General features: G+C 53.4%; 3 protein-coding genes across 19 annotated transcripts in view; 2 read left to right on the top strand and 1 right to left on the bottom strand.

The window, feature by feature from the left end:
* On the top strand, nucleotides 1-11097 carry GLI1 (GLI family zinc finger 1). Of its 12 annotated transcripts, none has more exons than XM_021091074.1 (13): nucleotides 1-411; nucleotides 631-780; nucleotides 2853-3723; nucleotides 3955-4047; nucleotides 4308-4503; nucleotides 4740-4884; nucleotides 5205-5297; nucleotides 5389-5526; nucleotides 5839-5988; nucleotides 6865-7029; nucleotides 7509-7739; nucleotides 8473-8740; nucleotides 9155-11097. In XM_021091074.1, the coding sequence occupies exons 3-13, from the start codon at nucleotides 3624-3626 to the stop codon at nucleotides 10897-10899; spliced, it is 3324 nt and encodes a 1107-aa protein (XP_020946733.1). In that variant the 5' UTR covers nucleotides 1-411; nucleotides 631-780; nucleotides 2853-3623; the 3' UTR covers nucleotides 10900-11097.
* Nucleotides 11022-25855, bottom strand: ARHGAP9 (Rho GTPase activating protein 9). Of its 5 annotated transcripts, none has more exons than XM_013997657.2 (18): nucleotides 23725-24091; nucleotides 18317-18650; nucleotides 17823-18043; nucleotides 16658-16882; nucleotides 16353-16466; nucleotides 16051-16155; nucleotides 15755-15816; nucleotides 15528-15618; nucleotides 15222-15317; nucleotides 14986-15084; nucleotides 14599-14743; nucleotides 14397-14504; nucleotides 13962-14060; nucleotides 13706-13783; nucleotides 13525-13578; nucleotides 13139-13273; nucleotides 12684-12789; nucleotides 11022-11540 (listed from the first exon to the last, which is right to left on the bottom strand). In XM_013997657.2, the coding sequence occupies exons 1-18, from the start codon at nucleotides 23920-23922 to the stop codon at nucleotides 11369-11371; spliced, it is 2442 nt and encodes an 813-aa protein (XP_013853111.1). In that variant the 5' UTR covers nucleotides 23923-24091; the 3' UTR covers nucleotides 11022-11368. The 5 variants fall into 5 exon arrangements, with proteins under 5 accessions (XP_013853111.1, XP_020947529.1, XP_020947527.1 ...); XM_021091870.1 differs by lacking the exon at nucleotides 23725-24091 and adding an exon at nucleotides 19735-19907 and having other exon boundaries at nucleotides 18317-18517; XM_021091868.1 differs by lacking the exon at nucleotides 23725-24091 and adding an exon at nucleotides 19735-19907.
* Nucleotides 16081-27476, top strand: part of MARS (methionyl-tRNA synthetase) — a 33105-nt gene continuing 21709 nt past the window's right edge. For both annotated transcript variants that reach the window (XM_021091866.1, XM_021091867.1), the window contains exons 1-6: nucleotides 16081-16129; nucleotides 24560-25062; nucleotides 25895-25985; nucleotides 26132-26210; nucleotides 26294-26428; nucleotides 27033-27108. In XM_021091866.1, coding sequence (XP_020947525.1) covers nucleotides 24807-25062; nucleotides 25895-25985; nucleotides 26132-26210; nucleotides 26294-26428; nucleotides 27033-27108 — 637 coding nt within the window. In that variant the 5' untranslated portion in view covers nucleotides 16081-16129; nucleotides 24560-24806. The remainder of the gene's footprint in view (nucleotides 16130-24559; nucleotides 25063-25894; nucleotides 25986-26131; nucleotides 26211-26293; nucleotides 26429-27032; nucleotides 27109-27476) is intronic.

The raw sequence follows: 27476 nt of genomic DNA on the forward strand, positions 1-27476 counted from the left end.
AGGCAGTATAGGGTCCCTCTAGGGAGGGGGAGGATCCTGGGGGTCCTGGGGGTGCAATAAGCCCGGCACCCCCTCTCTCGCTTCCAGCTACCCCGCCTTATCCTTCAGAACTGCAAGGAGGGAAATAGGAGGGAGGTGAGGGGCGAGCGGGAAGAGCGGCGGCGCGCCAGTGGCTAGAGCGAGAAAAAGTTTTTGCAAAAGGGGGAAAAAAACTTTGCGCTTCTCGCGGGTGGTCCCGGCTCGCGGCCCGGCGGGCTGGGCCGGCGGGAGGGCTGGGGGCCAGGTTGGGGGGCGGGGTGGCACTGACGCTGCGCTGCTGTAGCCCTGTCCGCCCCCCCCTCCCCACCGCACACCCCCCAGCCCAGACTCCAGCCCTGGACCGCGCATCCCGAGCCCTGCGCCCAGACAGAGGTGAGAAGGGGGGTAGGCGGGGGGGACCACCTGGGAGCGGTGGGGGAAGGGGCCTGAGGGGATGCTTTGCTTGCGAGGGACTCTGCCCAGCCGACAGAGAGACCCCGGGCACAGAGGCAAAATAGGGGTGGGAGAGCCTGGGGTAAGATGTTAGAAAGTTTGGAGATTTTTTTCAAATGTATCTTCCTTTCTCTCTATCTTTTTTTTTTCTTCTGACAGTCTGTGTGTCTCTGTCTCAGGCAACCGTGGATCTCTTTGTCTGTCTCCGCCTCTCCCATGTATTAGAAACATCGCACTTTAATGAGGTTGGGATGAAGAGGCTGGAAGGATGGCTAGCTGGAGGTCTGCGTGGTAGAGAGGGTACTCCAGGTGGGAGCTAGGGACTGGAAGACATCAGTGTTTCTGAAAGGAGGGAACAGTTAAGGAGAGAGTCCTAGATGGGGTGGGGATGGGTGTGTGTGAGGCGACAAAACCACCGGGAGGCGGCTGGGCTTGAACCTCTGACCTGTCTTGTGACAGATGTGCTTGCTGGTGCATGTGTTTTGGGTTAAAGGAATTGTCTTCTGGACTATGAAGGGGGCCTCTGGAGACAGTCTCCGGTTTAGGCCCTAGAAAGACTCCTCAAGGAATTTGGACTCTTGGGTCCCAAGGGGCTGTGAGCAGGGTGCTAAGGAGGAGCGGAGGAGACCTTGTCTTGACCCTCTGACCTCAAGACCACCAGAGCAGCTGGGGCCAGCCACAGGGAGACCCCTACTGGGATGGGGCGGGACCACTGGCCACTGCCAGCCTGTGCGTCGCTGTTGGCCCCCCTCCCAAACGGGAGCTGGGGACCGAGGCCCCTCCTCTGTCTCAGACCACCCTGCCTGCCCTTGCTCCCCGCTTTGAAGCCTCTTTCAGGCCCTGTGACCCCGAAACAATCCGCCCTGGGCAGCTAGCTTTGGGGACAGGATTAGGGAAAGGGTATCCCATAGACGCTGGGGACTGAAGGGTTTAGGGACTTGGGGAACTGGGGTCTTCATGGATAGGTTTTTGCAGTCCGGTAGAGGGAGAAGGCAGGGCGATTTTCCGGTGGTGGGGGTCCGGGGGCAGTTGTAAGGGCAGAAATAAGGGTGGTTTTACCTTGGGGGGCGGGGTCCAGAGACACCCCCCCCTTATCTACCAGGCATCCCCTGCCGGGCGGCACAGACCCCGCCCTTGACGTCACTAGGGGGTTCCCGGGGGTCTCCAGACGTTAACCCTTAGGAAGCCAGTTGGAATACCCAGGAACCTAAGGTGTCCTGGCCCCTCCCCCTCCCCAGACACACCTTATTTTATTTACCCTAATCACTTTCTCTCGCTACAGTTTCTGGATTCTTCTTTTCCATCCCACCGAGGGGACTCCCACTATCCAACAGTGCCCCCCCACCTCCACGGGCCAATGCCAGCTCTCTGGATGCACTGAGGGGAGGAGGGAAGAATGTGTCCCGCCTCTCAATCCACCCCCCCCCCCATTCCGCTGCGGCTCGCTCGACTAGGCTCCCGGGGCGGGCGGGGGAAGCGGAGCGGTCTGCAGCCAGAGCCTGCGGCGGCGACTTGGGTGGGCCGAGGAGGCACGGGGGCGGGGAAGGCGGGACCCGGAGAAGGGGGCGGGGCCGACTCTTGGGAGTTGGGGAGCGGGGGTGCGAGGGGGGACTCTGGAAAGTTGGGAGAGACAGAAGATGATTCAGGGCTCTAGCGAGGGAACCCTTAAGCTCCCTGCCCCGTCCTGCTCGCTCATCCACACCCCAGAAAAACTTAATTTTCTGAAGCTGGAAAAGTTGCCGAAATTTTCCTTTCAGCAGTGTGAAGGGGAGACATGGGTGGGCTGCGGCACGCTTGGGTGGGAAGGGGTATCTCCCTGTTTCCATCTCGGGCTCCCCTGTGGCTGGGTAGTGGGCAGGAAGGTGACTGAGTAGGCATGTTTGGGGGAGTCTCTTTAGTTTTGGGGGGTCGTTTGCTAGCTCCCGCCTCCTTCGCCTAGGTGAGTCATAGAGGAAGGAGGCGGGAGAAGTGTCCCCCCGTCCAGCTGCCAGCCAGCTGTGCCCCCGCAACGTAGTGCCCAAGGTCGAGTTGGGAGGTCTTGGTTGCGGGATCTGGATCTGGGTCTCCGCTGGGAAAGGAGGTGTTAGGTAGGGTACAGCCTAGGATGGGGCTCGGGCTGGGTCATGGGGTCCGGGCTCAGCTCCCCATCTTACCCCGCCCTCACCCTAAATCCCAGCATCCCGGGATCACCCACCGCGCCGGCCGGCCCGCTCCCGGTCGTTCTCCACCCTACCCCGCCCCACCCCACCCTCAATCCTGGGAGGCCGGAAAACCCGGGATGGAACTAAACTGGAGTTTGAGGAGGAAAGCGGACAGCGGCACCTACTTATTCCTCACTACTCCTCTGATGGATGATGACTTTTTGTTTTTAATTCTCCCAGAGCGTTCCCTCACAGTCCCGTTCCTGTTACCCCAAAACAGACCAAAAAGGTTAGGCGGCTGCCCAGCTTCAAACTATTCCTGAATAACACCAGCTTCCAACCTGTGTACTCGAGAGACCCCGGAGACTCCGTTCAGAAATCTTACGCCTTTCCACACAGTTTTCTGCCTTAGAGAAGGGCAGATCCTCCGCGCTCTCTCCAGGCCCCACCAGCCTCCCTGCCTGGGCTGTGGCGAGGGCTCCCTCTGCTGGACACTGGAGAGGTTGTAGACGGCAAGCAACAACTCGGAAAGGCAAAGGGGGCCCAGGCAGCAAGTCAGCCCAACGCTTGAAGTCACTTCTCCTCATGAGTTTCCTCATCCCACCCCCTCAAAGCTGGCCCATGGTGTCACAGCAAGAAGAAACAGAGGTCCATGGTATAAAATCACTTGAAACTCGAGGGAAGACTAGTCCACAACACTCCCCCTACTCTCTCTCTCTCTCTCTCACACACACACACACACACACACACACACACTACCCAAGGCAAAGCTCCCACCCAGTTCCTGCAAAGATCCCCAAGACTGGCCCTACCTCTATAGGACTTCTCTCCTTACCCTTCCCCAGGCTGAGTGATGCTCATTTCAACTTGATTTCCCACAGCAGATGTCTTAGAGGTGCTCTGCCCAGGGTTCTGTTCCTGAGTTAGTTATCTGACCTTCCCTTCTGCCTTTATAACTTTCAGATCTCCTGTCCCCTTCTGCAGTGTCCCCACACTGTCCTCTGAGACACCATGTTCAACTCGATGACCCCACCGCCAGTCAGTAGCTATGGCGATCCCTGCTGTCTCCGGCCCCTCCCCAGTCAGGGGGCTCCCAGCATGGGGACAGAAGGTCAGTGCATATAGCCATCCCTGGGCCTTGATGACTGGCAGATGTCTTATCCAGCCCCAGGGATCCCTCTTCTATCTCCCACTCCATGCCATTTTCCCATATACAAAAAGATTTGAGGCCCCGTGTCACATGGGTTTGGACTGTGGGATCAGGCCTTATCTGGGGTTTCAAGGTGAGGCTTTATGTATCCTCCATTCCCATCCCCCATTCTCAGCTGTATCTCTTTTCTAGGACTGCCTGGTGTGCCCTTCTGCCACCAGGCCACCCTCATGTCTGGTCCCCACAGTTATGGGCCAGCTAGAGAGACCAACAGCTGCACCGAGGGTGAGACCTCAGGCAACATCTCTTTCCTTTCTGCCCCTTTGGTAATTTGGGAGAAAGTTGGAGGGCAGGGGATCTACCTTGGAAAAGGAAATGCTTGGAAATGGGATCAAGGAGTCAGTGTATGATCAGGAGCTCACAGATGGGGGGTCAATAGGGCAGGGCCCAGTGTCACTTTGTTGTTGTTGAGAGTCAGGACCCATGGGCTGGATGCATGGGGGACATGCCCCCTCACCATATCTATGTCCCGTTTCCTGCCGTAGCCCCACTGTTTCCTCCTCCCCGGAGTGCAGTCAAGTTAACCAAGAAGCGGGCCCTCTCCATCTCACCTCTGTCGGACGCCAGCCTGGACCTACAGACAGTTATCCGAACCTCCCCCAGCTCCCTCGTGGCCTTCATCAACTCACGTTGTGCATCTCCAGGGGGCTCCTATGGTCACCTCTCCATCGGCACCATGAGGTGCAGACAGCCTCAGGCTAAGAGGCCCCTAGAGACCCTACCAAACCCCAGTAAAAGCCTCAAGCCTCCAAACCACTTGACCCTATTTGAATCATTATCATTTCAGAGGCATAGAAGCCCTCCTCAGTACTTCCCTGGGACTCCCCATACCGTCTTCCAGAAACCCTCCAGATAGCTTAAGAACTCCTGAGACCGAGATGACAGTCCTAAGTAATGCCTCCCCTCCTCTTCCTCAGCCCATCTTTGGGATTCTCACCTCAGATGAATCAGCAAAAAGGGGCCACGCCTTCCTTCGGGGTCCAGCCCTGTGGTCCCCATGACCCCACCCCAGGGGGGATGATGCTGCATCCTCAGTCCCGGGGACCCCTCCCAACTTGCCAGGTGAGAGTCCTCATATTGTCACCTGATTTCCCTCAGCTCGGAATGGGTGTGTGTTGGGGGGGTTAGAATAAAGGCAAAGAACAGGGGAATATAGAAGGGCTGGAAAAACAAAGAGGTGTGGGGGCTGGGGTTCACTCCTGGGGTTGAGTCAGACTCTTCCAAAAGAGATCCCACCATTCACCAGTCTAAGGAGGAAACTTCCAAACCCCAGGGTTCCAGCTGCTTGGGTGGGGGCACTTGGGGCAGGAAGACCTGGCTGGGCCCCCTCTTCCTCCTCGTGCCCACTTGTCCCTTCATCATCCTCACCTCTTTCCTTGGAGAAGCTGAAGTCTGAGCTGGATGTGCTGGTGAGCAAGTGCCCCGAGGAGCCCTTGGAAGGTGATATGTCCAGCCCCAACTCCACGGGCACACAGGTAATGGGGAGGTGGGCAATTTTACCTCTGGAAACTGAGCGAAACACAAACCGTCACCCAGGTGACCCTAAGATTTTCTCTCCTGCCCTAGGATCCCCTGTTGGGGATGCTAGATGGGCGCGAAGATCCAGAGAGAGAGGAGAAGCCTGAACCTGACTCTGTGTATGAGACCGATTGCCGCTGGGACGGCTGCAGTCAGGAATTTGACTCCCAGGAGCAGCTGGTGCACGTAAGCCCCAAGGGGTACCAGGAATGCTGGCTGGAGCCTGGAGGACCTTCTGGGTGTGAGGTGGTGGAATCACCCTAAGGGCAGGAGGTCAGAGGTTGAGTGCCCAGTGGGTGAGCAGAAACTCAGAAGCTGCAGCTTTGTCTTAAAACTTGGAAGAACAGAGATATGGGCTATGCTGTTCTTCCTGCCTCTTCCTCCCCCCTGACGGGGAGCCATGGAGGGATATGGTGGGGTGGGGAGGTCAAGAGAAGGTCTGTTCTGGATCTCAGGGGCATAGGGAACCTCGGAGAGCCTTTGCATCTTCTCCTTCAGCACATCAACAGCGAACACATCCATGGAGAACGGAAGGAATTCGTGTGCCATTGGGGGGGCTGCTCCAGGGAGCTGAGGCCCTTCAAAGCCCAGTACATGCTGGTGGTGCACATGCGCAGGCACACGGGCGAGAAGCCACACAAGTGCACGGTGAGGCACCCCCTCCCCAAGCTCAGGGTCCCTCCCTAAATCAGAGCTCCCCACCACCGCAGGGCCCAACAGGACATTTGCCTTCATTGCCCCTTCCTCCACAAACACTTATTTAAAAATTGTATTTTTTGACTGTGTTGGTATAAAGATGAACATATGGATGTATTAGAACACTTTCTTGGACCTGAAAGCTGATTTTCCATTGCTTTGAAAAGAAATTTAAAAACTTGTGGAGTTTCTGTTGTGGCACAGCTGAAACGAATCTGACTAGGGTCCATGAGGATGTGGGTTCCATCCCTGGCCTTGCATAGTAGGTTGGGGAACCAGCATTGCCTGAACTGTGGTGTAAGTGGCAGACGCAGCTCAGATCCCGTGTTGCTGTTGCTGTGGTGTAGGCCAGCAGCTGTAGCTCCTATTTGACCCCTAGCCTGGGAACTTCTGTATGCCACCGGTGAGGCCCTAAAAACCAAAAAGAAAAATAATTTTTCTTGGGTCCCGGAAAGTAGGGCTGGCCCTAGACACTGTGCCTGCAGCTCTGCCTAATGGAGAGGTCCTGCCTAATGGGGACACGCTCTTCCAGGATGACCCCATCTTAAAACCAGCTGGGCTCACCAGGTGGGCAGATATGCTTTGGCTTGACCAGGAGCTGCTTACTGCCTCATCTCCATGTCCCTGCAGACAGAGCGCCTCCAGCTACTTCCGTTCTCCCAGCTCTCACCTGCCCTTGTTCCCGAATTTTGGGAATCCTGAAGCCCCAGTCCTCTCTCCTCTTGAGTTATATTCTGATAGATGTCCCTTTTGAGATTCAGGGTTCCACTAATGTCCATGTCCTTCTGTCTGAGAGTGATATTTTGACCGCCCCCCCATTTCCCCCAGTTTGAGGGGTGCCGGAAATCATACTCACGCCTGGAAAATCTGAAGACACACCTGCGGTCACACACGGGTGAGAAGCCATACATGTGTGAGCATGAGGGCTGCAGTAAAGCCTTCAGCAACGCCAGTGACCGAGCCAAGCACCAGAATCGGACCCACTCCAATGAGGTGAATGCCCCACCCAAGAGACCCTTCCCACTTAAAGAAGCCACCTACTGGGAGAATCCCCCATAAGAAATCCCTTAGCCCAGCACCCACTCCATTGAGGTGAGTTCCTCCCCACCCATACAATTCACCTGGAGGTCTCTCTGAAACCAAGAATTTCCACTTGCCACCCTTCCCCCTACCCTCAAGCAGCTAAAGACCCATTCTAACAAAGGAGACCCTGGTGCCTTCAACACCTGAGTTTATGAGGCCTCACAGACCTGGGTTCACCCCCTCATCTTGCCCAGGCCTGGGCTGTCAGTTTTTCATAATCTTCCCCTTGATCTTCTCGTCTTTTACTGCAGGGCCCTACTCTTCCTTAGGTGCTATGCGTTCCTCCCTGACTCCCCTCGACCTCACTTAACGCCAACCCTTTTTCCCATTTCTTCTGCAATCTCCTGCTTTGATCTTTTTGCCCGCTGTCTTCACTCTCCACGCAACAGAAGCCGTATGTGTGTAAGCTCCCTGGCTGCACCAAACGCTACACAGATCCCAGCTCGCTCCGGAAACATGTCAAGACAGTGCACGGTCCTGATGCCCACGTGACCAAGCGGCACCGAGGAGATGGCCCCCTGCCTCGGGCCTCGGCTCTTTCCACGGTGGAGCCTAAGAGGGAGCGGGATGGAGGCCCCGTCAGGGAGGAGAGCAGACTGACTGTGCCAGAGGGTGCCATGGTGAGGCGGCCCCCTGCCTCCGACCCCCTGCCTGCCTTGCCGACATCTTTCTAGACCCCATCTAACTGGTCCACCCCCTCCAACGTAAATCTCTTCTGTGGCCAGACCCCTAGTCTCTTATCTGAGTGTTGCTCCTTGGGGTACCTTAAACCTAGGGGATGAATTATTTAATTGGTTCAACGAACTTTTATTTATTTTTTAAACAGGTAATTTTTTTTTTTTTTGGTCTTTTTGTCTTTTTGCCATTTCTTGGGCCACTCCCATGGCATATGGAGGTTCCCAGGCTAGGGGTCGAATCAGAGCTGTAGCTGCCGGCCTACACCAGAGCCACAGCAACACGGGATCCGAGCTACGTCTGTGACCTACACCACAGCTCATGGCAACCCTGGATCCTTAACCCACTGAGCAAGGCCAGGGATCGAACTCGAAACCTCATGGTTCTTAGTCGGATTCCTTAACCACTGCGCCACGACGGAAACTCCTCAACAAACTTTTATATGAAACTTAGTATGTTATTCTAGACCTTGTACCTATATAATTTCACATACTCTTCACAACAACTTCGTGAGAAAGGAACTTACTCTCCCCACTTGCAGATGAGGAAACTCAGGCATAGAGAAACTGTCTAAGGTCATAAGCAGTCACTGGGACACAGGCTGTAGCCACTCACCAAGTTCAGGGAGCTATGGGGAAGGGAGGTAGGTGCCAGCCTTAGCCCTCATCTTCCCCACAGAAGCCACAGCCGAGTCCTGGAGCCCAGTCCTCCTGCAGCAGTGACCACTCCCCAGCAGGCAGCGCGGCCAATACAGACAGCGGTGTGGAAATGACTGGAAATGCAGGAGGCAGCACTGAGGACCTGTCCAGCTTGGACGAGGGACCTTGTATTGCTGGCACTGGTCTGTCTACTCTTCGCCGCCTTGAGAATCTCAGGCTGGACCAACTACATCAGTTCCGGCCAGTGGGGCCCCGGGGCCTCAAACTGCCCAGCTTGACCCACACTGGTAAGAGCTGGCTGTGAGGGGTGGTTGCTGAGCTGAGATTTGGACCTTCCCTGGGGTTGGAAAGAGGACTTCACCCTTCAGGGCTGCTATCTAGCACCTTTGTACAATTAGAAAAAGGTCCCCTTTCTGTAAGATAATTTCCTTCCATCTATTAGAAAATTGTTGTGATATACAAAATCTATAGTGTGAATGCTGTCCCCTAGGATTGTGCAGTGTACAACCTGTAGGACTGTTCATAGCAGTTCTGAATTCCCAGTGATCCAAGAGCGGAAAGGGAATGGGAGGAGACAGAACCTAATGCTTAGAGTTAAGGAGCCTTCCCTGGGATTCCAGGACAAGGCTGTCCTGTGGGAGAGGCAGGGTGAAGTTCAGAGGGCTCCTTAGCCACCCTGCCTTTTCTACCTCTCACTGCAGGCACTCCCGTGTCCCGCCGGCTGGGCCCCCCAGTTTCTCTTGACCGCCGCAGCAGCAGCTCCAGCAGTGTCAGCTCAGCCTATACTGTCAGTCGCCGCTCCTCCTTGGCCTCTCCTTTCCCCCCTGGCTCCCCACCAGAGAATGGGGCATCCTCTCTGCCTGGCCTCACGCCTGCCCAGCACTACCTGCTCCGGGCAAGATATGCTTCAGCCAGGGGAGGTGGTACCCCACCCACAGCAGCACCCAGCCTGGATCGGATGGGGGGTCTCCCTGCACCTCCCTGGAGAAGCCGAGCCGAGTATCCAGGATACAACCCCAACGTAGGGGTCACCCGGAGGGCCAGTGACCCAGCCCGGGCTGCTGACCGCCCTGCCCCAGCTAGAGTCCAGCGGTTCAAGAGCTTGGGTTGTGTCCACACATCCCCTACAGTGGCAGGAGGAGGACAGAACTTCGATCCCCATCTCCCAACCTCTGTCTACTCACCACAGCCCCCCAGCATCACTGAGAATGTCACCATGGATACCAGAGGGCTACGGGAGAAGCCAGAGGTTGGGACCTCCATGATGGGCAGTGGTCTGAACCCTTATATGGATTTCCCACCTGCTGATACTCTGGGATACGGGGGACCTGAGGGGGCAGCAACTGAGCCTTACGGAGTTAGAGGCCCGGGCTCCCTGCCTCTTGGGCCTGGTCCACCCACCAACTATGGCCCCAACCCTTGCCCTCAGCAGGTCGCCTATCCTGAACCCACCCCAGAAACATGGGGTGAATTCCCTTCCCACTCTGGACTGTACCCAGGCCCCAAGGCGCCTGCTGGAACCTACAGCCAGTGTCCTCGTCTTGAACACTATGGACAAGTGCAGGTGAAGCCAGAACAGGGGTGTCCAGTGGGTTCTGACTCCACAGGACTGGCACCCTGCCTCAATGCCCACCCCAATGAGGGGCCTACCTGCCCACAGCCTCTATACTCCCACTACCCCCAGCCTCCCCCTCCCCAGTACCCCCAGTCAGGCACCTATACCCAGCCACCTCCTGACTATCTTCCTTCAGAGCCCAGGCACGGCCTGGAGTTTGAGTCCCCTACTCATTCTACAGGACAGCTCAAGGCTCAGCTTGTGTGTAATTATGTTCAGTCTCAACAGGAACTGCTGTGGGAGGGCGGTGGAAGGGGAGATCCCCCAGTCCAGGAACCTCTCTACCAGAGTTCCAAGTTTCTGGGGGGTTCCCAGGTTAGCCCGAGCCCTGCCAGAGCCCCAGTGGCCACATACGGACCTGGCTTTGCACCTAACCTGCCCAGTCACAAGTCAGGCTCCTATCCTACCCCTTCACCATGCCATGAAAATTTTGCAGTCGGGGCAAACAAGGCTTCCCACAGGGCAGCAGCACTACCCCGACTTCTGCCCCCGCTACCCACTTGCTACGGGCCCCTCAAGGCAGGGGGCACCAACCCCAGCTGTGGCCATCCCGAGGTGGGCAGGCTGGGAGGGGGCCCTGCCTTGTACCCTCCTCCTGAAGGGCAGGTGTGTAACCCTCTGGACTCTCTCGATCTCGACAACACTCAGCTGGACTTTGTGGCTATTCTGGATGAGCCCCAGGGGCTGAGTCCTCTGCCTTCTCATGATCAGAGGGACAGCTCTGAACACACCCCACCTCCCTCGGGGCCCCCCAACATGGCTGTGGGCAACATGAGTGTCTTACTGGGATCCCTACCTGGAGAGACACAATTTCTCAATTCCAGTGCCTGAAGAGTGGGGAAATCACAGATCTACATTTCCTAAGGGGTTTCCACCCCCACAAAGAAGTCAGGAGGAAGAGACGTAGCCCTGTGGGTTTGTTCCACGGATGGCAGGTATAGGCTGGGGCTGTACACAGTCTATATATATATTTGAGGAGGAATTTGATAATGACACTGTTTCCTGATAATAAAGGAACTGCATCAGAAAGAACCCTGCTTCATATGTTATTATCCTGGGAGAGGGCTAAGGACAGGGACCTAGAGAAGCAAGTGTTAATCCATCCACTGCCCTCTTTAGTGGTGCTTCCTCACCCTATCCCAACCCCTTGGGTCCAACTCACAAAGATGGAGACAGTCATCGGAAAGACACAGGATTTAAAGGGATGTCCTAGAAACAGAACACCCTCCACCCTCACCCCCACCAAAGGCTATCCCACAGAGATCACTGGAAACGCACTTTCTTTTCTTCCTTGCCCCCATCAGGGGAAGAGGCGGGTGAAGTCGGTGAGCATCAGCTGGACTAACTGCCCGGGGTAGAGGGCATGGGCTGCTGGGTCAGACGTCTCCTGCTCCGGCCGAAATAGGGTTGGTCCAAACACAATTCCCAGGTTGTGGGGGGTCATGCGGTTCTTATCTGAGTGTGCTATCACCCTGCGGGCAAAGGCCGAGAGACAGCAGCAGCTATAGGGCAGCTGAAGGCTATGGGGTAGTAGCTTTGCTGATTCAAATAAATCGAACTCTTCAAAGGTCTGAGGAAAAGTTCACTTGGGAATCGGTCCATCTATGTGGTAAAGAGGAGTTCCCGTCGTGGCTCAGTGGTTAATGAATCTGAGTAGGAACCATGAGGTCGCGGGTTTGATCCCTGGCCTTGCTCAGTGGGTTAAGGATCCATTGTTGCCATGAGCTGTGGTGTAGGTCGCAGATGTGGCTTGGATCCCGCGTTGCTGTGGCTCTGGCGTAGGCTGGAGGCTCCAGCTCCAATTTGACCCCTAGCCTGGGAACCTCCATATGCTGCGAGTGTGGCCCTAGAAAAGGCAAAAAGACAAAAAAAAAAAAAAAAAAAAAAAAGAGAGAGAAGAAAATCACGAAGAGAGCCTCCAGAGGAACGGAGATGGGACTGGTGGAGAAATCTTCAGGATACAACTTGAAAACACAACCTAAGATGTGCCCACCTCTTTTCAGCTTGAGAGTCCTCTTGGCTCATAGTCTGGGAGGTTTTTTTGTTTTGTTTTCTTTTCTGGCCACCCCAAAGGCACATAGCATATGGAGTTCCCAGGCCAGGGATCAGATCCGAGCTGCAGTTGCAACCTAAACAGCAGCTGTGGCAATGCTAGAGTCTTTACCATGGTGCCAGGACCAGGGATTGAACCCGCGTCCCAGCATTCCCAAGATGCCACTTATCCCATTGCACCACAGCAGGAACTCCTGGGAGGCTTTAATTCAAAGGGCTATTCTCTCTCAGAGGGCACTGCCCAGGCCAGCTCCACCAAATAAGTCAACCCCAGTGTTCCAGTGAATGACTAAGAGGCAGCGGGAAGGGAGAAGTTAGATTTTCCTTATTTCTCTCACGGCATCCCTGGGCTTTCTTGGTCCCTGGTTCCCCATTTGATGCTGACCCAGCAAGAACGCTTTGACCCTGGTACTATGTCCCCTGCACAGAGGTTCCCTGTTTCCTCAATCGTCCCACTAAATTTAGGTGTTTCTCTATCTTCACCCCATCTCAATACAGGGTCTCAGCTGCAGGCCCCAGCCCACCCTCCCCCAACACAAACAAAGATGTTCAGTTGTCCTGACCTGCATAAATGCTCCAGCAGATACCGTAGAGTGTCATGGTTGGGTTTTGGCATTGAGCTTATTAATTCCTGTATTTGAGAGAGACGCTGTTCTGATTCGGCGAGTGCTAGAGAGAAAGAGTGATGGGAAGGGCATGGGAGTGAGGTTAGGGGAGGTTCGAGGGAAGGGCGGGCAAACTTGCTACTCTTTCCCTTGCCCATGGAAGACATCGTTAGCCTTCCTTTCTTTTCCGCTAAGTCGAACTGCAACCTTTTTAACCAGTCCTCTAAATATTGACCAAAAAAAACCAAAAACAAACTAGAATTGGCACATGAGTTGAAAGTTATTTCCATCTCTGTGCTCAGCATGGGACAGAAGAGTTTAAGAGAACCTCGACTCTATTTTTTATCACTCATGCCTCCCCCACTACCCTCCACCCCATACCAAGGGCATTGCTCAAAGCTCCCATCCTTTACCAAGGGCAGCACGAAAATGGGGCAGCAGCAGTGGGGGCACCAGAGGCTGGGGCAGCTCCCTGAGGAAAAGCTTCAAGGCTCCAGTGATCACATGAATGTCATCCCACTCTGCACTGTCCAAGTCTAATCGGCCTTCTGGAAGGAAAAGGAGGTGCAGAAGGGCTCAGGGCTCACAAAGGGCTCAAGGGACCCACAGGCTGAGAGATCAGGAGTTTGGGAAAAGATCCAGTTTAGGCAGATCACAGGTATGCCTACGGGGTCCCTAGTGCGGCAAGACCACAGGCATCAGGATGGGGACAACCCCCCAGGAGCAGGCCATGAGGAAGCCACAGGGAACAGGGATGTGAGAAACGTTTAAGGATCTGAGAGGCCTGCCATATAAGTACCTTGTCCTTGCTGTTCTGGGAACATGTACCTCCCATCAGAGGTGATCGCCCGCTCTGCAACATGGATGGGAAGAGATCAAGAGCTAAGACTTCCCTCTTCTGCCAGCTCCCTCACTCAGAACAGCCTATGGTTCTGAGGCATGAAGATCTTAGCACCAACACCTGCCCATGGCCTTCTCACCTCTGTCCACCAAGAAACGAAGCTTCTGGACCACTGCCAAGTTCCCACTCACCCGGTAAATGCCATCCACATCTAGACCTAGAAGATGAGGCAAGGAGCAAATAAGGATTCCTGCTCTAATGTGTGTGTTCCAAGCTGGTAAGGGATCAGAGGGTGGAGAGAAAAAGGGCAGAAGCAAGACTAGGCTGGGGGAAGTGGGAGGTTCTGGGCCTTGGCCCGTTGGAAGAGGAGATTATGGGGTCTCTGGGAAAGTAACCTCTTTTATCCACTGCAGCAATGCAGAGCCGCACAAAGCTGGGCACAGTGTCTCCTTCCCGCTGGCATAGAGATTCCAACTGGCAGCCAAACACCTGATCTGGGGAGGCACAGAGTGAGATGGGAAGCCAGTGGCAGCATCACCCATGCAAGCTCTTTCAGACACAGGTCTTCACCCCAAGGAACACCCTGCTTGCTTGTTCCAGGCCTGGGCAAGGAGGTATACCCCCTCCCCACAAAAGGGGAAAGCAGTACAGGGGAAAGCAGGGGTCTCAGACGACGACAGCTGATCTAGTTCTCCGAAGCTCTACTGTGAGCTTGGATACCGAGTTTTCTCATCCATGAAATGGGCTGAAGCCCAGATCAGGAATGCAAATAAAATGCTTGCAAAAACACCAAAGCAGGCACAAAGGAGAACCGGCCCAGCCCACCTCACCTCGGAGCAGACCCCGCTCCTGCAGGGTTTGCAAGGGCGGTCTCTTTGCGATAAGCCGTTTTAGTTTGTTCCGCACGCGGCTCTGCTCGGCTCCCTCAGGACACCGACCTGCGGAGGCAGTTCGAATCAGAGCAGGAGAGCAGCCGCAGCGCTGAGTAGCCGGAGACGCCCCCAGGCCCCGCCCGCCAGGCCCGCCCCTCACTGGAGTTCCGACGGCTGCCGCCAAGCCGCAGCAGGGGCTTGGACACCGGTTCTGACTCCTCTTCTTCGTCCTCCCCGGCACTCAGCTCCCCCAGCTCCGCTGGTCCAGAGCCTGACAGACGTAGCTCCAGGGGATTCTCTCGATCCTAGCTCCGCACCGCAAGATGGACCGAATGGGAGGTTGGAAGAGAGGGTCAAGAAATGTACACTCCCTAACCGGCTGCTGGGGTCCCACGTTCTAGGCCCACCCCAGGGCTCTACATGGAGACCACCACCCCGAAACCTACATTTGCTTCTCCACTCCTTTCCCCCCCCACCACCACCTCGCCACCGTGCTGCGCCCCGGCCTCTTCCCAGTCTCTGTCCCACCACCTCCCACCCATCTCACCAGGCGCTCGATGACCTCCCGCAGCGCGCGGTGCCAGGCTCGCAACTCGGTCTCCTGGTCTGACTGCAGCAGGAACTCGTGTCCAGGGACCGTGCGGATCTGATGGGCCGGAGGGGGAAAAGGCTTGGGTCAGTGGGGAGGAGCATAAAAAGCAGGGAGCCCGAGAGGGAGACTGGGAAATTGGGGGCGCATTCTCGGTTGGGTGGGGCTTTGGGGATGCGCGGGAGGGCACTCACGTGCAGGACGTTGCGGCGGCTGGACAGGTGGCGGCCGTGGGCCAGGGCTGCTCCGCGAAGGTCCACGCTGCTTTCTGGTCGGCTCCCGGCTGGGCCCTGGCAATTAGAGCAGAAACTGAGGCCAAAGCGCTGTTTTCCCTCACTGCCTCCCTCCCACCTGAGAACTGCGAGAACACCGGAGGCTGTGCTCCTTCCTTGCTACATCACCCTCCCCACCTGCGCCCCCACAGTTGGCCTGAGGCCGGTAGTTGCAGCGGAACCCCTCCTGCACCCCGGGGCACCCCACCTCTCCTCCCTCACACTCACCCAGAGGGTGGAGGGGGCGGTCGGCGGTGGCTCTCGGTAGAACACCAGGCTGTTACCCGCTAATACTACCCAAGATGGGGCCCAGTTCTTCCTGCAGGGGCAAAGGGGGGCAGCGGCAGTCGTGCAAAGGTCATTTACAGTCACATGGGGAGGGTTTCTCCCAGCACCTCCCTAACCTCCGGCTCCAACGGGGTGGGGGGGCGCCCTGCTGTGTTCCCACTTCTCACCTGAGCTTGCGACCGCCCTGGGCGATCTTGGTCATATTGAGCAGGCCTGACTTTTCCACCTCCTGGGAAGTAAGTGGAAGGAAAGGTATCAATAAGTCACGCAGCACCCCTCACAGCCACACAGCTCTCCCCAGGAAATGTTCTGGGAGTGAAATCCTTTAAAGTTGTTCCGGGTGTGCTCCGTAAGAGAGGATACCCAGAGAACACTCAGAAAGAGGAAGACCTTTCTGAAGGAGCAAGAACTGGGGGCTGGGACAGGGAGGATCTTGGCGATCACAAGAAAACGGGAGACTTACGTGAGGGTCATCCAGGACCTGGGGCAGAGGCCGAGCAAACTGCAAAGCTGAAGGCTGGTCTGAGGGGTCAAGCTGGGAGGTGCGTCTGCGGAGGCAGGGTGAAGCCTGGGGGAGGGGATTGGAGAAGCAGGTGGAGGAACCTTTAAATTTGGAGTCCCCAGCTGGAGGGGGAAGAGGGGTGCGGATGTGGGTGAGAGGCAGGGGGTGTGGTGGGGTACAGGAGAAAAATGTCTTGCATAAAAGGGAAAGTCTAAAATGATGGCTTTTTCCTGCATGTGGTCAGGAGGAGAGGGTGATCTCACCTGGGAGTCGAAAAGTTCTGGGGTCCCTGGGCCAGATTCTGAGCCCTTTGCCTGAGGCTGCAGGACACCATTGTCCCTATTCAGGGTCTGGGTCCTCTCCATGGAGCCAGGGTTCTGGAGGCAGAGGGAAAGGTAAAGCTAGAGTCAGATGCCACCTCCACTGGCTCTGAACACTCTGCTCACAATTTTTTGATTCTTCTGACCTTCTGAGAGCCCCAGCAAGAAAACATACTACTTGGGGGATCAGTCAGGGGGGAAGGAGGAGACAGAAGGGACAAAGGGACAAGCCAGATGGCAGGTCTTACCATCTCTCGGGTGCGGGTGTGGCGTGGGGGCTTCCAAGATTTGCAGCCAGTCAGCGAATTTATGTAGAAGCAGCGTCCGGAGCTGTGGTCCAAGTGCTGCTCCCAGGCGTCCAGCCTCTGCAGCGGCGGGCATGCAGGGTTTGGGGGCGGAGAGCGGGGGCAGCGGCGGAGGTCCACCAGATTGCAGTACACAGGGGGCTCTGACATGAGGGGCTGGGGTCTTGCCTGCAAGGAAAGGGGGAAGAAAAGGGTCGTTATTCTGCCCGTAGCCCTCCCCAAACTTCTCTCCTCTAACCACCTCCTCCTTTCTCCCCCACCATTTTCTCACCACCAGCTCCTGGTTGGGGTAACCCAGGTACTGAGGAAGAAACCCTAGCTAGTCCCCAGCCGTAGTGTGTGTGTGTGTGTGTTTTTGACTCCCTCCCTCACAGTCACTCTTTGCTTTTCTCCTCACTTCCTGTTGCCAACTTCCCTCCTCCCCCACCCCACCCCCCACCGGAGGACCTCAGGAAAGGGGAACAGTCTTTTTGTGCATGGAGGGAGGGGTGGAGGGGAGCGCCCCACCCTCACATCCTCCAGAATAAAAGGAGACAGAGAGGGGTCAGAGACCCCAGCTAGCGGAGTATGAGAGAGGAGGGGCCACTTTTCACTCACTAGTAAGTAAGAGAGAGGGGAGGGGCTGAATCTTCTGGAAGATCAAGAGTTACATCTCTAGAAGGGACTTGCTGGTGACCTGAGCTGGCAAGACAAGACACAGCAAAAACCCTGCCCTGGGCCAGGGGTCAGGAGAAGGAGAGAGAAAAGCATAGACAGGGCGGTCTTTCAGTCTCTCTGTCATTTGACAGGTTCCCTGTACCCTCAGGAGCTTTGCTCCTTACTGTCCCTCAGGTAGAATTTCTTCTAGTTTGCTCCAGGCCTTCTCATTCAGATTTGACTAAAGGTCATTTCCTTAGTGATGCCTTCCTAGACCACTTCAGTCATCCTGTACCACACTTAGCTTCTTGGTAGTGCTAATCAGTACCAAGGGTTATCTTATTTATGTGTCTGTCACCCCCATGGGAATCCTTTGAGGGCAGAAACTCTGTCTGTCCTCTTTACCATTGTGCCTAGATCTGAGCCCAGAGTAGATATTTGTTGACTGCTCTGAAAAAGCGCTATGACTCACCTTGTCATTGGCTTCCGTCAGCAAGTCTTCCTGGGAAAAGGATCTCCCACTTGGTCCTTCCTGGAAGGGCTTTTGGAGGGTGCCCTTCAAGTTGGTAACACTGACACTTCTACACATTTTGGGGGGAAGAGGAGGAGGATGTTCAGATGTCAACTGGGCTCTGTCTGGGGGTTCCTGACACAGGTGCAGCTCCTCCAAGGAGCCAGAAAATAACTTTGGCCCTGGAAACAGAGAAATGGGAAGAGATAGGGGCAGGGTGACCCCATGGCTCCCGGCTGGGTTCCCCATGCTGGGGACTCACAGGGAAGACAAGAGCAGGTGGAAAATTACAGGAGATCTAGAAGGCTTGAGACTGGGAAGAAAGGTGATGGGGACACCATGATGGGGGTGAGAGGAAGGAGTAAGGCATCAGCAGAGGTGTGGGGGAAGGGGATCTTTCCAGTAATTCCTGGAAGCCAGGCAGGTAAGAAGGAGGGCGAGGAAGGCTAACTCACCAGGAGTCCAGAGGGATCGGCTGGGGGTGCCAGTGGTAGGGCTCTGGGAAGGGCTGGATTCCTCTGTCATGTAGGCAGCTGGGACGAAGATGGGCCGAGAGGTGGAGGGTGCTCCCAGGCGCCTTGCCAACCACCAATCTGAGTTGGTCTTTCGAAGCAGTAGGAATCTCTCTCCTTCAGCAAGAGACACTTGCCGGCCATCTGCCCCAGTGTAAGTGAAGGCATAGAGGGCACGGAGCTGGGATCCCTGAGAAGGGCTTCGGGGCCCCAGCCTTAGGCTCCCCCAGGGACTTGGCCACCACCGGCCCGATAGCATTGTTGTCAGTACCGTCACCTATGGGAAAAGGGGGTGTTGGAGGTCCAGAAAAGGACAGGACTGGCTGCTTGCAGGCTGAGAGACATGGTTCTAGGAGCAGCGAGGGCCAGAAGGTAAGAACAGAAATCCTGGGGTGAGAGGAAAGGGTAAGGCAGAGGACCTAGGTGGGGGTCAGTAGCAGGTTTCAGGGTCTGAGAAGTTCTGGGTGATGTGACTAATGAGGAAGTATCTCAGTAGGTGAGAGAGGATGTGGTCAGCAGGGCTGTGAGACCAGCAAGGCAGGAAATCAGAGGAGAGGGTCTAGCTTGGCGACTTTCCTTCAAGTCCCTTCTGGGGCCCCTCAGAAGGTCCAGGGGCAGGAGGAGCTGGTCCTGAGTGGTGGTGGGATTGGAGCTGGACACAGGAAGATGAGGAGAAAGAATCAGGTCTGAGACAGAACTCAGGCAAAGAGAGCGGAGTTTATGAATGACAACGATGCAAATACTTGTGACCCTTTATTAAATTTACAGGAACACCAGTGTTTGCATCATCGGTCTCTTCAGACCCAAAGCTGTGTACTTCCTGTGCAGATTCAGAAAAACATAAAGACAGAAACAGAGAGCCAGAGAAATAGTAAGAGCCAATTGGAGAGAAAGGAGAAAGTGGCTGGGAGAAACATAGGTTTAGAGTTTGAGGAAGAGGTGAAAACACCATCCTCTCAATTTAGGGTATGTTTTTGGGAGCCGAGAAGCCTTGAAGTGATTGTAAGCTTCTTGGGTGGGACCCAACTTTAGTGTGTGGGTTGATTCATTATGCTCTTAATAAGGATTGTCTGAGCACTTCCTGTGTGAAAAGAACAGTGTCAGCTACTGGAGATAAGGGAGGACGATGGACAGAGCCCTTGCCCTCTTGAAGCCTAAAGATAGAGCTTAACTAATAACATAATAAATTTATTAATTGCAATTGAATCGGGGACTATGAATAAGCAGTATAGAATACTCTGACAGCTTATGGGGATGGACAGGGGAATGAATGTCAGCTTCTCCCTGGTGAAAGGTGGGAACGGACCTTCAGAGTCTACTGCCGGGAGCTTTAAACCCCACCCCCTGTGCTCTCTCCTTACCTGACCACTCCTCTTTTCCCTTCTCAGTTTCTCCACTGCACGATGTGGGGCTTTCTGTCTGGCTTTGGAGACGTGGGGTAGGGAGTGCACCACCCCCTTGCTGACATCAGAGAGCCACCTCTCCTCCCCTGACACATGATCTGAGGCCTGGGTTGCCAGTACTGAGATTCTGCCTCAGAGATCTCTTTAGTTTGCGCCACTTTTTCTTTTCTTTCTGCCCCACCCCAGCAGCACCTGTGACATTTGGAAGTTCCTGGGCCAGGGATTGAATCTGAGCTGCAGCTGTGACCTATGCCACAGCTGTGGCAACACCAATGCTAGATCCCTAATCCACTGCCCTGGGCCAGGGATCAAACCCTAGCAGCCACAAAGACAATGCCAGATTCTTAATCCGCTATGCCACAGAGGGAATTCCTATAGTTTGCTCCACTTTCAGCAGCCTTATCCCCCAACTCTTCCTTCCCACTTCCAAAAATAGTGACCAAACTTATTTGTTTATTAACTCACCTGGTGGGTTTTGTTTTCGTTTTTGCTTTTTAGTGCCGCACTCATGGCATATGGAAGTTCCCTGACAAGGGGTCGAATTGGAGCTATAGCTGCCAGCCTACACCACAGCCACAGGAATGTGGGATACAAGCCTTGTCTGAGATCTACACCCTAGCTCACGGCAACAGTGGATTCTTTAATCCACTAAGCAAGGCCAGGGATCGAACTGGCATCCTCATGGATACAAGTTGGGCTCGTTACCTGCTGAGCCACAATGGGAACTTCCTGGTGGTTGTTAATTGCTTATATCTCATCCTCTTCTGCCTTCTCTGCCCTCTCTCCCGTACTTTATCCTTTTCCTCTTTATTGACTTCTCACCATTAGCTTTTTTTTTTTTTTTTTGTCTTTTTGCTATTTCTTTGGGCCGCTCCCTTGGCATATGGAGGTTCCCAGACTAGGGGTCGAATCGGAGCTGTAGCCACTGGCCTATGCCAGAGCCACAGCAACGGGGGGATCCGAGCCGCGTCTGCAACCTACACCACAGCTCAACCCACTGAGCAAGGGCAGGGACCGAACCCGCAACCTCATGGTTCCTAGTCAGATTCGTTAACCACTGTGCCATGACAGGAACTCCTCGCCATTAGTTTTTAAACATATCCAAGCCTCTCTCATCTTTAGGCAAACCTCCCTTTACAGTTGCCACTCTATCTCTCTCTTCCTTTGTACAAACTTCTTGAAAGAGTTGCCTACACGTGGTGGGGGGGGTGTCTTCATGTCCTCTCCCCTCACTTCCTCACCTTTGCAAGCTCACTCTTCATAGGGTCAGCCCGACCTGGCAGGGACATTCTGCTATCCCAGCTTTGCTTGACATCTCAGCAGGAGCCAACATAGTTGACCTTTCTCTTCTTATGCAAACACTGCTGGTGTCCCTCTTACCTTTTTAGCAGTTCCTCCTCTGTTGCATAAAGAAGGACTTTGCCTGTTTCTTTTTTCTTTTCTTTCTTTCTTTTTTTTTTTTTTTTTTTTTTTGTCTTTTTGCCTTTTCTAGGGCCGCTCCCACAGCATATGGAGATTCCCAGGCTAGGGGTCAAATTGGAGCTATAGCCACAGGCCTACACCACAGCCACAGTGACATCAGATCTGAGCTGAATCTAACCTACATCACAGCTCGAGGCAATGCTGGATCCTTAACCCACTGAGCAAGGCCAGGGATTGAACCTGCAACCATCATGGTTCCTAGTCGGATTCGTTAACCACTTCGCCACAACGGGAACTCCCGGACTTAGCTTGTTTCTTAAACCCCAGAAGTCTTGTCTGAGATCCTGTGCCCTTCGCCTTCTATACACCACAGGTGGTCTTGTCCCCTCTCCAATGTAAATGATTGCTACCCATTGCTGATACCATATCTCCAGTCCAGATCTTTCTCTGGAGCTCCAGTATAATCAATTATCCTAAATATCAATTACTGAAAAACTCCACTTGGGTTTACATAGGTACCACAAACACAGTATGTTCTGAACAGAACTTCACAAACCCATTTCTCTTCTAGTACCACTAATAAATTTATATTTACTGAATGTTTACTACCATATGTGCCAGGCAAGAACTGTGTGCTAGGCATTGTCAATTAAGATGCCCTCTCATAACTATTAAACTTAGTGTGATAATCACTAATGATAGGAGAAATACTATCACCTGTTGGGGCACACAGAGGATGTATCCAATTGCCCAGGCCAGAAACCCGGCAGCCAACTTTAATTTCTCTTGTAGCCTCACCACTCACATTTAATTGATTATTAAATCTTTCCAATCTACCTACTTCCTTTAATCCCTACAACTACCACCTTTTTAGCCCAGATGATATAATCTCTGAACCAGTCTTCTTGCATATAGTTCTCCCTTCCAGTCCATTTCTGGCACAGAAGCCAGAGTGATGCTTCTAAAACATACAAATGCCCTGCCACTCCCATGACTTAACCTTTCAAAGGCTTCTCATTTTCCTCAGAGTAAAGTCCAAATTTTACAATACAGTATACAGAGATTTTCTTTCTTTTTTTTTTGTGGCCACACCCATGGCATGTGGAAGTTCCCAGACCAGGGATGGAACCCTCACTATAGCAGTAGCCCAAGCTGCTGCAGTGATACCAGATCCTTAACCAGCTGCACCACCAAGAGAACTCCGAGACCTCCTTCTTTTTTTTTTTTAGTCTTTTTAGGGCCACACCTGAGGCGTATGGAGGTTCCCAGGCTAGGGGTCGAATTGGAGCTACAGCTGCCTGCCTATTCCACAACCACAGCAACTCGGGATCTGAGCCACGTTTTCGACCTACATCACAGCTCACGGCAACAATGGATTCTTAACCCACTGGGTGAGGCCAGGGATTGAACCCTCATCCTCACGGATACTAGTTGGGTTCGTTAGCCACTGAGCCATGATGGGAACTCTGAGACTTTCTTCTTTTAGCCTAGTGTTTTCACACTCCCACCACAAACTCCATAATTGAGCTACACACCAATTCCTCACTTTTTTAAAGTGCAATGAGATCTCTGGTTCTTTTTTTTTTTTTTTTTTTGCCTTTTCTAGGGCCGCACCCGTGGCATATGGAGGTTCCCAGGCTAGGGGTCTAATCGGAGCTGTAGCCATCGGCCTACACTAGAGCCACAGCAACGTGGGATCCAAGCCGAATCTGCAACTTACACCACAGCTCCCGACATTGCAGGATCCTTAACCCGCTGAGCAAGGCCAGGGATCGAACTCGCAACCTCATGGTTCTTAGTCGGATTTGTTAACCACTGCGCCATGACGGGAACTCCTCTGGTGCTTCGCATAAGTTTTCTCTGCCTGAAACACTTCCTCTCCCCACTCCAACCAATCTTCACCAGCTTAACTTTTACTCTTCAGTCAGATCTTAGTTGAGAGGTCATTTGCACCAGAAGGCCTCACTTAACTCCTTAGAGTCAGGTAGGGGAGATCCTGCTGCAAGCTTTACATTTCCCCATTATAACTTCCATGACATTTTAAAGGTTATTTGACTTCTTGCCAGGAAGTATGTGAGCTCTGCCAAGGCGGAAGCCTATATCTATTTTATGAAAAATCAGGGCATTCCCATGGTAGTGCAGTGGAAACAAATCCGACTAGTATCCATGAGGACATGGGTTTGATCCCTGACCTCAATCAGTGGGTTGGGGATCTGGCCTTGCTGTGAGCTGTGATGTAGGTCACAGGCATGGCTCGGATCCCTCGTTGCTGTGGCTGTGGTGTAGGCCAGCTACTGTAGCTCCGATTCCACCCCCAGCCTGTGAAGCTCCATATACCATGGGCGTGGCCCTAAAAAAAACCAAAAAAATAAAGTAGAAATATTTTATGAATAATCATATCTTAAATGCCTGGTATAGAACAAAGTAACCTCTCTGTGCTTCAGTTTCCTCATCTGAAAAATAAGAATGAGAGAAGCTATCTTATTGTTTGTAATTTAAAAAAATAACTGTTTTCTTATAACCCACCATTTTATGGAGAGAAATTTGGGCAGGGCTCAACTGGGTGATTCTCCTGTCCCACGTGGCACTGACGAGGGTCACTTTGTGGTATTCAGCAGGCAGATAGATGGGTTGTTCTGGAGAGCTCCATTCAGATATCTGACTCCGTGATGAGGATGACTGGAATGCTGGGATCAGCTGGCCTGTCAGCCAGAATGTCAACATGATACCTCTCCAGCATGGCAATCTCAGGGTAGTAAGATTTCTTACAAGGCAGCTCACAGCTTCTTGGAGTGTTCCAAGAAGCCTGGGCCTAAATTGCAAGGCTTCTTATGGCTTAGTTTCAAATGAGGCCCAGAAACTCCATAGTTTTTTGAGAATTAAATGTATACCTGCACATATTTTTTGCCACATCTGTAGTACTCGGAATTTCCTGGGCCAGGGATCCAACTGCACAGCAGCTATAACCAGAGCCACAGTAATGACAATGTTGGATCCTTAACCTCCTGAGCCACCAGGGAACTCCTATATATATATTTAGAAGTGTCCAGCTCATAAGTACTCTAAGATATCAATTATTCTTAAAGGGGTACAAAGACGATAAAGAAGGGTCCCTTTCTCAATTACTGACATGCGCTTCCTTGAGTAGTGTATACTTACTGCCAAACTCTGCTTTCTTACTCCCCAGCAATCTGAACTTTTTCCTACACAGACTCATTTCCCTTTAATGTTAGCACCTGGCTGTATACGCGCTTCAGACTGGTATGAAATAAATATATAATTGTCACATTCTTTTTTACTAATAGGATACCTACACTAATTTTCATTATGTCACTAAAATACGCTTATCTATCAATTCCAGAACTCTCTTATGAGCTCGAATCGAGAGTGGGCCATTGCGAGTAGCCGCAGTCTTGACGTCGCCACTTCAGCGAGATAACTGTACCCCTCGGTATCCTTCACCGCTCTCGGGAGGCGTTAGAGGATTACAAGCCGGATCCCACACATAAAGGTCCTTTCTGGCCCTCCCATCAAAAAGATGCCACTCTGGCACTGCGTTTACGGCCTCTTCGTCTCTATGGCACTCTTTTCCTGTTTCCTAGTGTTGTATGATGGGAGAAATAGTCTACTTCCGGAACCCAGGCCCGGGGAACAGCTTTAGTCGGAACTCCATTTCCCGGCGTGCCGCGCGGCAATCGCTTATCCCTCTGGCGGGAGACCGGTTCCGGTTGCATCAGCGTGGGACCCACGGCGAAATGAGATTGTTCGTGAGCGAGGGCGCCCCGGGGAGCCTGCCTGTGCTAGCTGCGGCCGGGAGGGCCCAGGGCAGAGTGGAGCTGCTCATCAGCACTGTAGGCCCCGAAGGTAGACGGGCTGGTGCTGGTGGGCGGTGGATGAGGAGGGCGGGACGCGAACACGCCCGACACCCACCCTACAGTTGTCTTTTACCACCCCCCATCCCCCCACCATGCACTCCCGTCAGATTTCTCCCGCAATGTCCTTGGGCACCCCATCCCGTTTCCCTCCCAGTCACATCTTTCATCGGTTACCTAATTCTCCTCAGTGTCCCCTTCCCTCATCTTTTGCCTCCCCTTCTTCGTTTCCCAGGACCTCGCCTTACTTCAGTGAAACTCTTTCCCTTTATTAACCTCCCACACCTACCCGGCACTCCCCCCCGACCCCACACACACTCGCTAGTCACTCACATGACAATTCCCCAGGCACCCCTTTCCTTTGTTCTTAGGAAACCCCACTCGCCTCTCCTAAACCCAGACACACATATTCCCTTCGGTTTACCTCTTCTCATTCCCAGCCATCTGTTTGACTCTTAAGAGGTTCTCTTGTCCATCCTCCCAGTTCTCTTAATTTTGTTCTTCCAGTGTAGCTCAGATCTCTCAGATATCCTAGTTACTTTCAGTTGTTTCAGTTCTTGGCTGCAGCACTACCCCAATACCACCGCCTCCCGTCTGCAACTCCCATCTGTTGTTTCCAGCTGGCAGTCTCAGCTGAACACCTGCTGGTCTCTCCAGCGTATTCTGGACCCACCCCCTTTCAGTGGTCCTATCCTGGAACCTCTCCTTGAGACGGCCCATCTTTCTTCCCCCAGGCCCCCAACACTGTGAAGTTGTCCTTCTAAGTTGACAGAGTATTTGTTTTCTTTTCCCTGTATTTCACCCATTTTCCTGTTCTGCATCAGAGTGTGTGGTTCCATTCCTGACTCGGCCTAAGGTCCCTGTCTTGCAACTGGATAGTGGCAACTACCTCTTCTCCGCCAGTGCAATCTGTCGGTCAGTATTGGTCCTTGATTCAGGGAGGTGGCTGAATAAAATCAGGGATTATTGTCCTCTGTGGCCTTATTTACAATCACTGTTTCACTAGGGGGTGAGAAACAGGCCCCTCTCATTCTACCTTCTGTTGCTCTCTCCCTGGTTAGATACTTCTTTCTGTTGTCTGGGTGGGAGCAAGATGACCTCACCAACCAGTGGCTGGAATGGGAAGCAACAGAGCTGCAGGTAAGACTGAGATGTGGGGGAATCACAGGCAGGCAGGCCATTGCTTTGCATGGCCATCCTGACTTGTGTCTCCCGCATTTTAGCCAGCTTTGTCCGCTGCCCTGTACTATTTAGTGGTCCAGGGGAAGAAGGGGGAAGATGTTCTTGGCCCAGTCCGGAGAGCCCTGACTCATATTGACCACAGCCTGAGTCGTCGGAGCTGTCCTTTCCTGGCTGGGGTGAGTTGGGCCTTGAGATGGGGATTGGGGAAAGCTGTGTGGTATGAGAGTTAGGAAAGAACACTGTATTCAGAGTTCCGACCCCCAAACTGCCTCTCAACTAGCAGTGTAACCTTTAAAACTCACTACACTTGGAAGTTCCCGTTGTGGCTCAGTGATAGCAAGCCCGACTAGTATCAATGAGGATGCAAGTTTGATCCCTGGTCCCGCTCAGTAGGTTAAGGACCCGGCGTTGCCAGGAGCTGTGGTGTAGGGCACAGATGCTGCTCAGATCCCACATTGCTGTGGCTGTGGCGTAGGCTGGCGGATATAGTTCTAACTTGGGATCTTCTACATGCTGCAGGAGTGGCCCTAAAAGACAAAAAAAACAAAAAAAAGAGCAGCAACAAAGAGACCTCAATAAATTCAAACCTTCAGTTTTTCATCTTTGAAAGGGGGTAATATTAGCATTCACTTCAGTGGGTTGTGAAGACTGAGATAATTAAAATATGCTTAATACGGTGCTTGATACCTTGTAAGTGTGTAGCAAATGTATGAAATGTGACATTCATTGGGAAGAAACTGAGTGCCTCACCTGCCTCTTTCTTTGCTTTTCTCAACAAAGGAGACAGAATCTTTAGCTGACATTGTTTTGTGGGGAGCGCTGTACCCGTTACTCCAAGACCCAGCCTACCTTCCTGGTGAGAACTGCCCATTGCTTCACCCCTAGCTCCAACACCAGGAGCTTGGTGTAGGGGTAACAGAGTGGGTAGGTGAATAATGAGGAACCAGTTTGAGGTGTAGCTTGATGGGCAGCTATAGCAGAAAGAGGGCTGAGGGAACTGGGAAAGCCAGCTGGAGAAACTTCATGAAGAAGAGGCTGGAGTTCTCATTGTGGCTTAGTGGTAACAAACTGGACTAGTATCTATAAGGACGAGGGTTTGATCCCCTGCCCCACTCAGTGGGTTAAGGATCTGGCGTTGCCGCCAGCTGCCATGTAGCTCAAAGACTAGGCTTGGATCTGGTGTTGTTGTGGCTGTGGTGTAGCCCGGCTGATTCGATCCCTAGC

Source organism: Sus scrofa, chromosome 5, assembly GCF_000003025.6.
Source record: "Sus scrofa isolate TJ Tabasco breed Duroc chromosome 5, Sscrofa11.1, whole genome shotgun sequence".
In the NCBI taxonomy this organism is placed as follows: Eukaryota; Metazoa; Chordata; class Mammalia; order Artiodactyla; family Suidae; genus Sus; species Sus scrofa.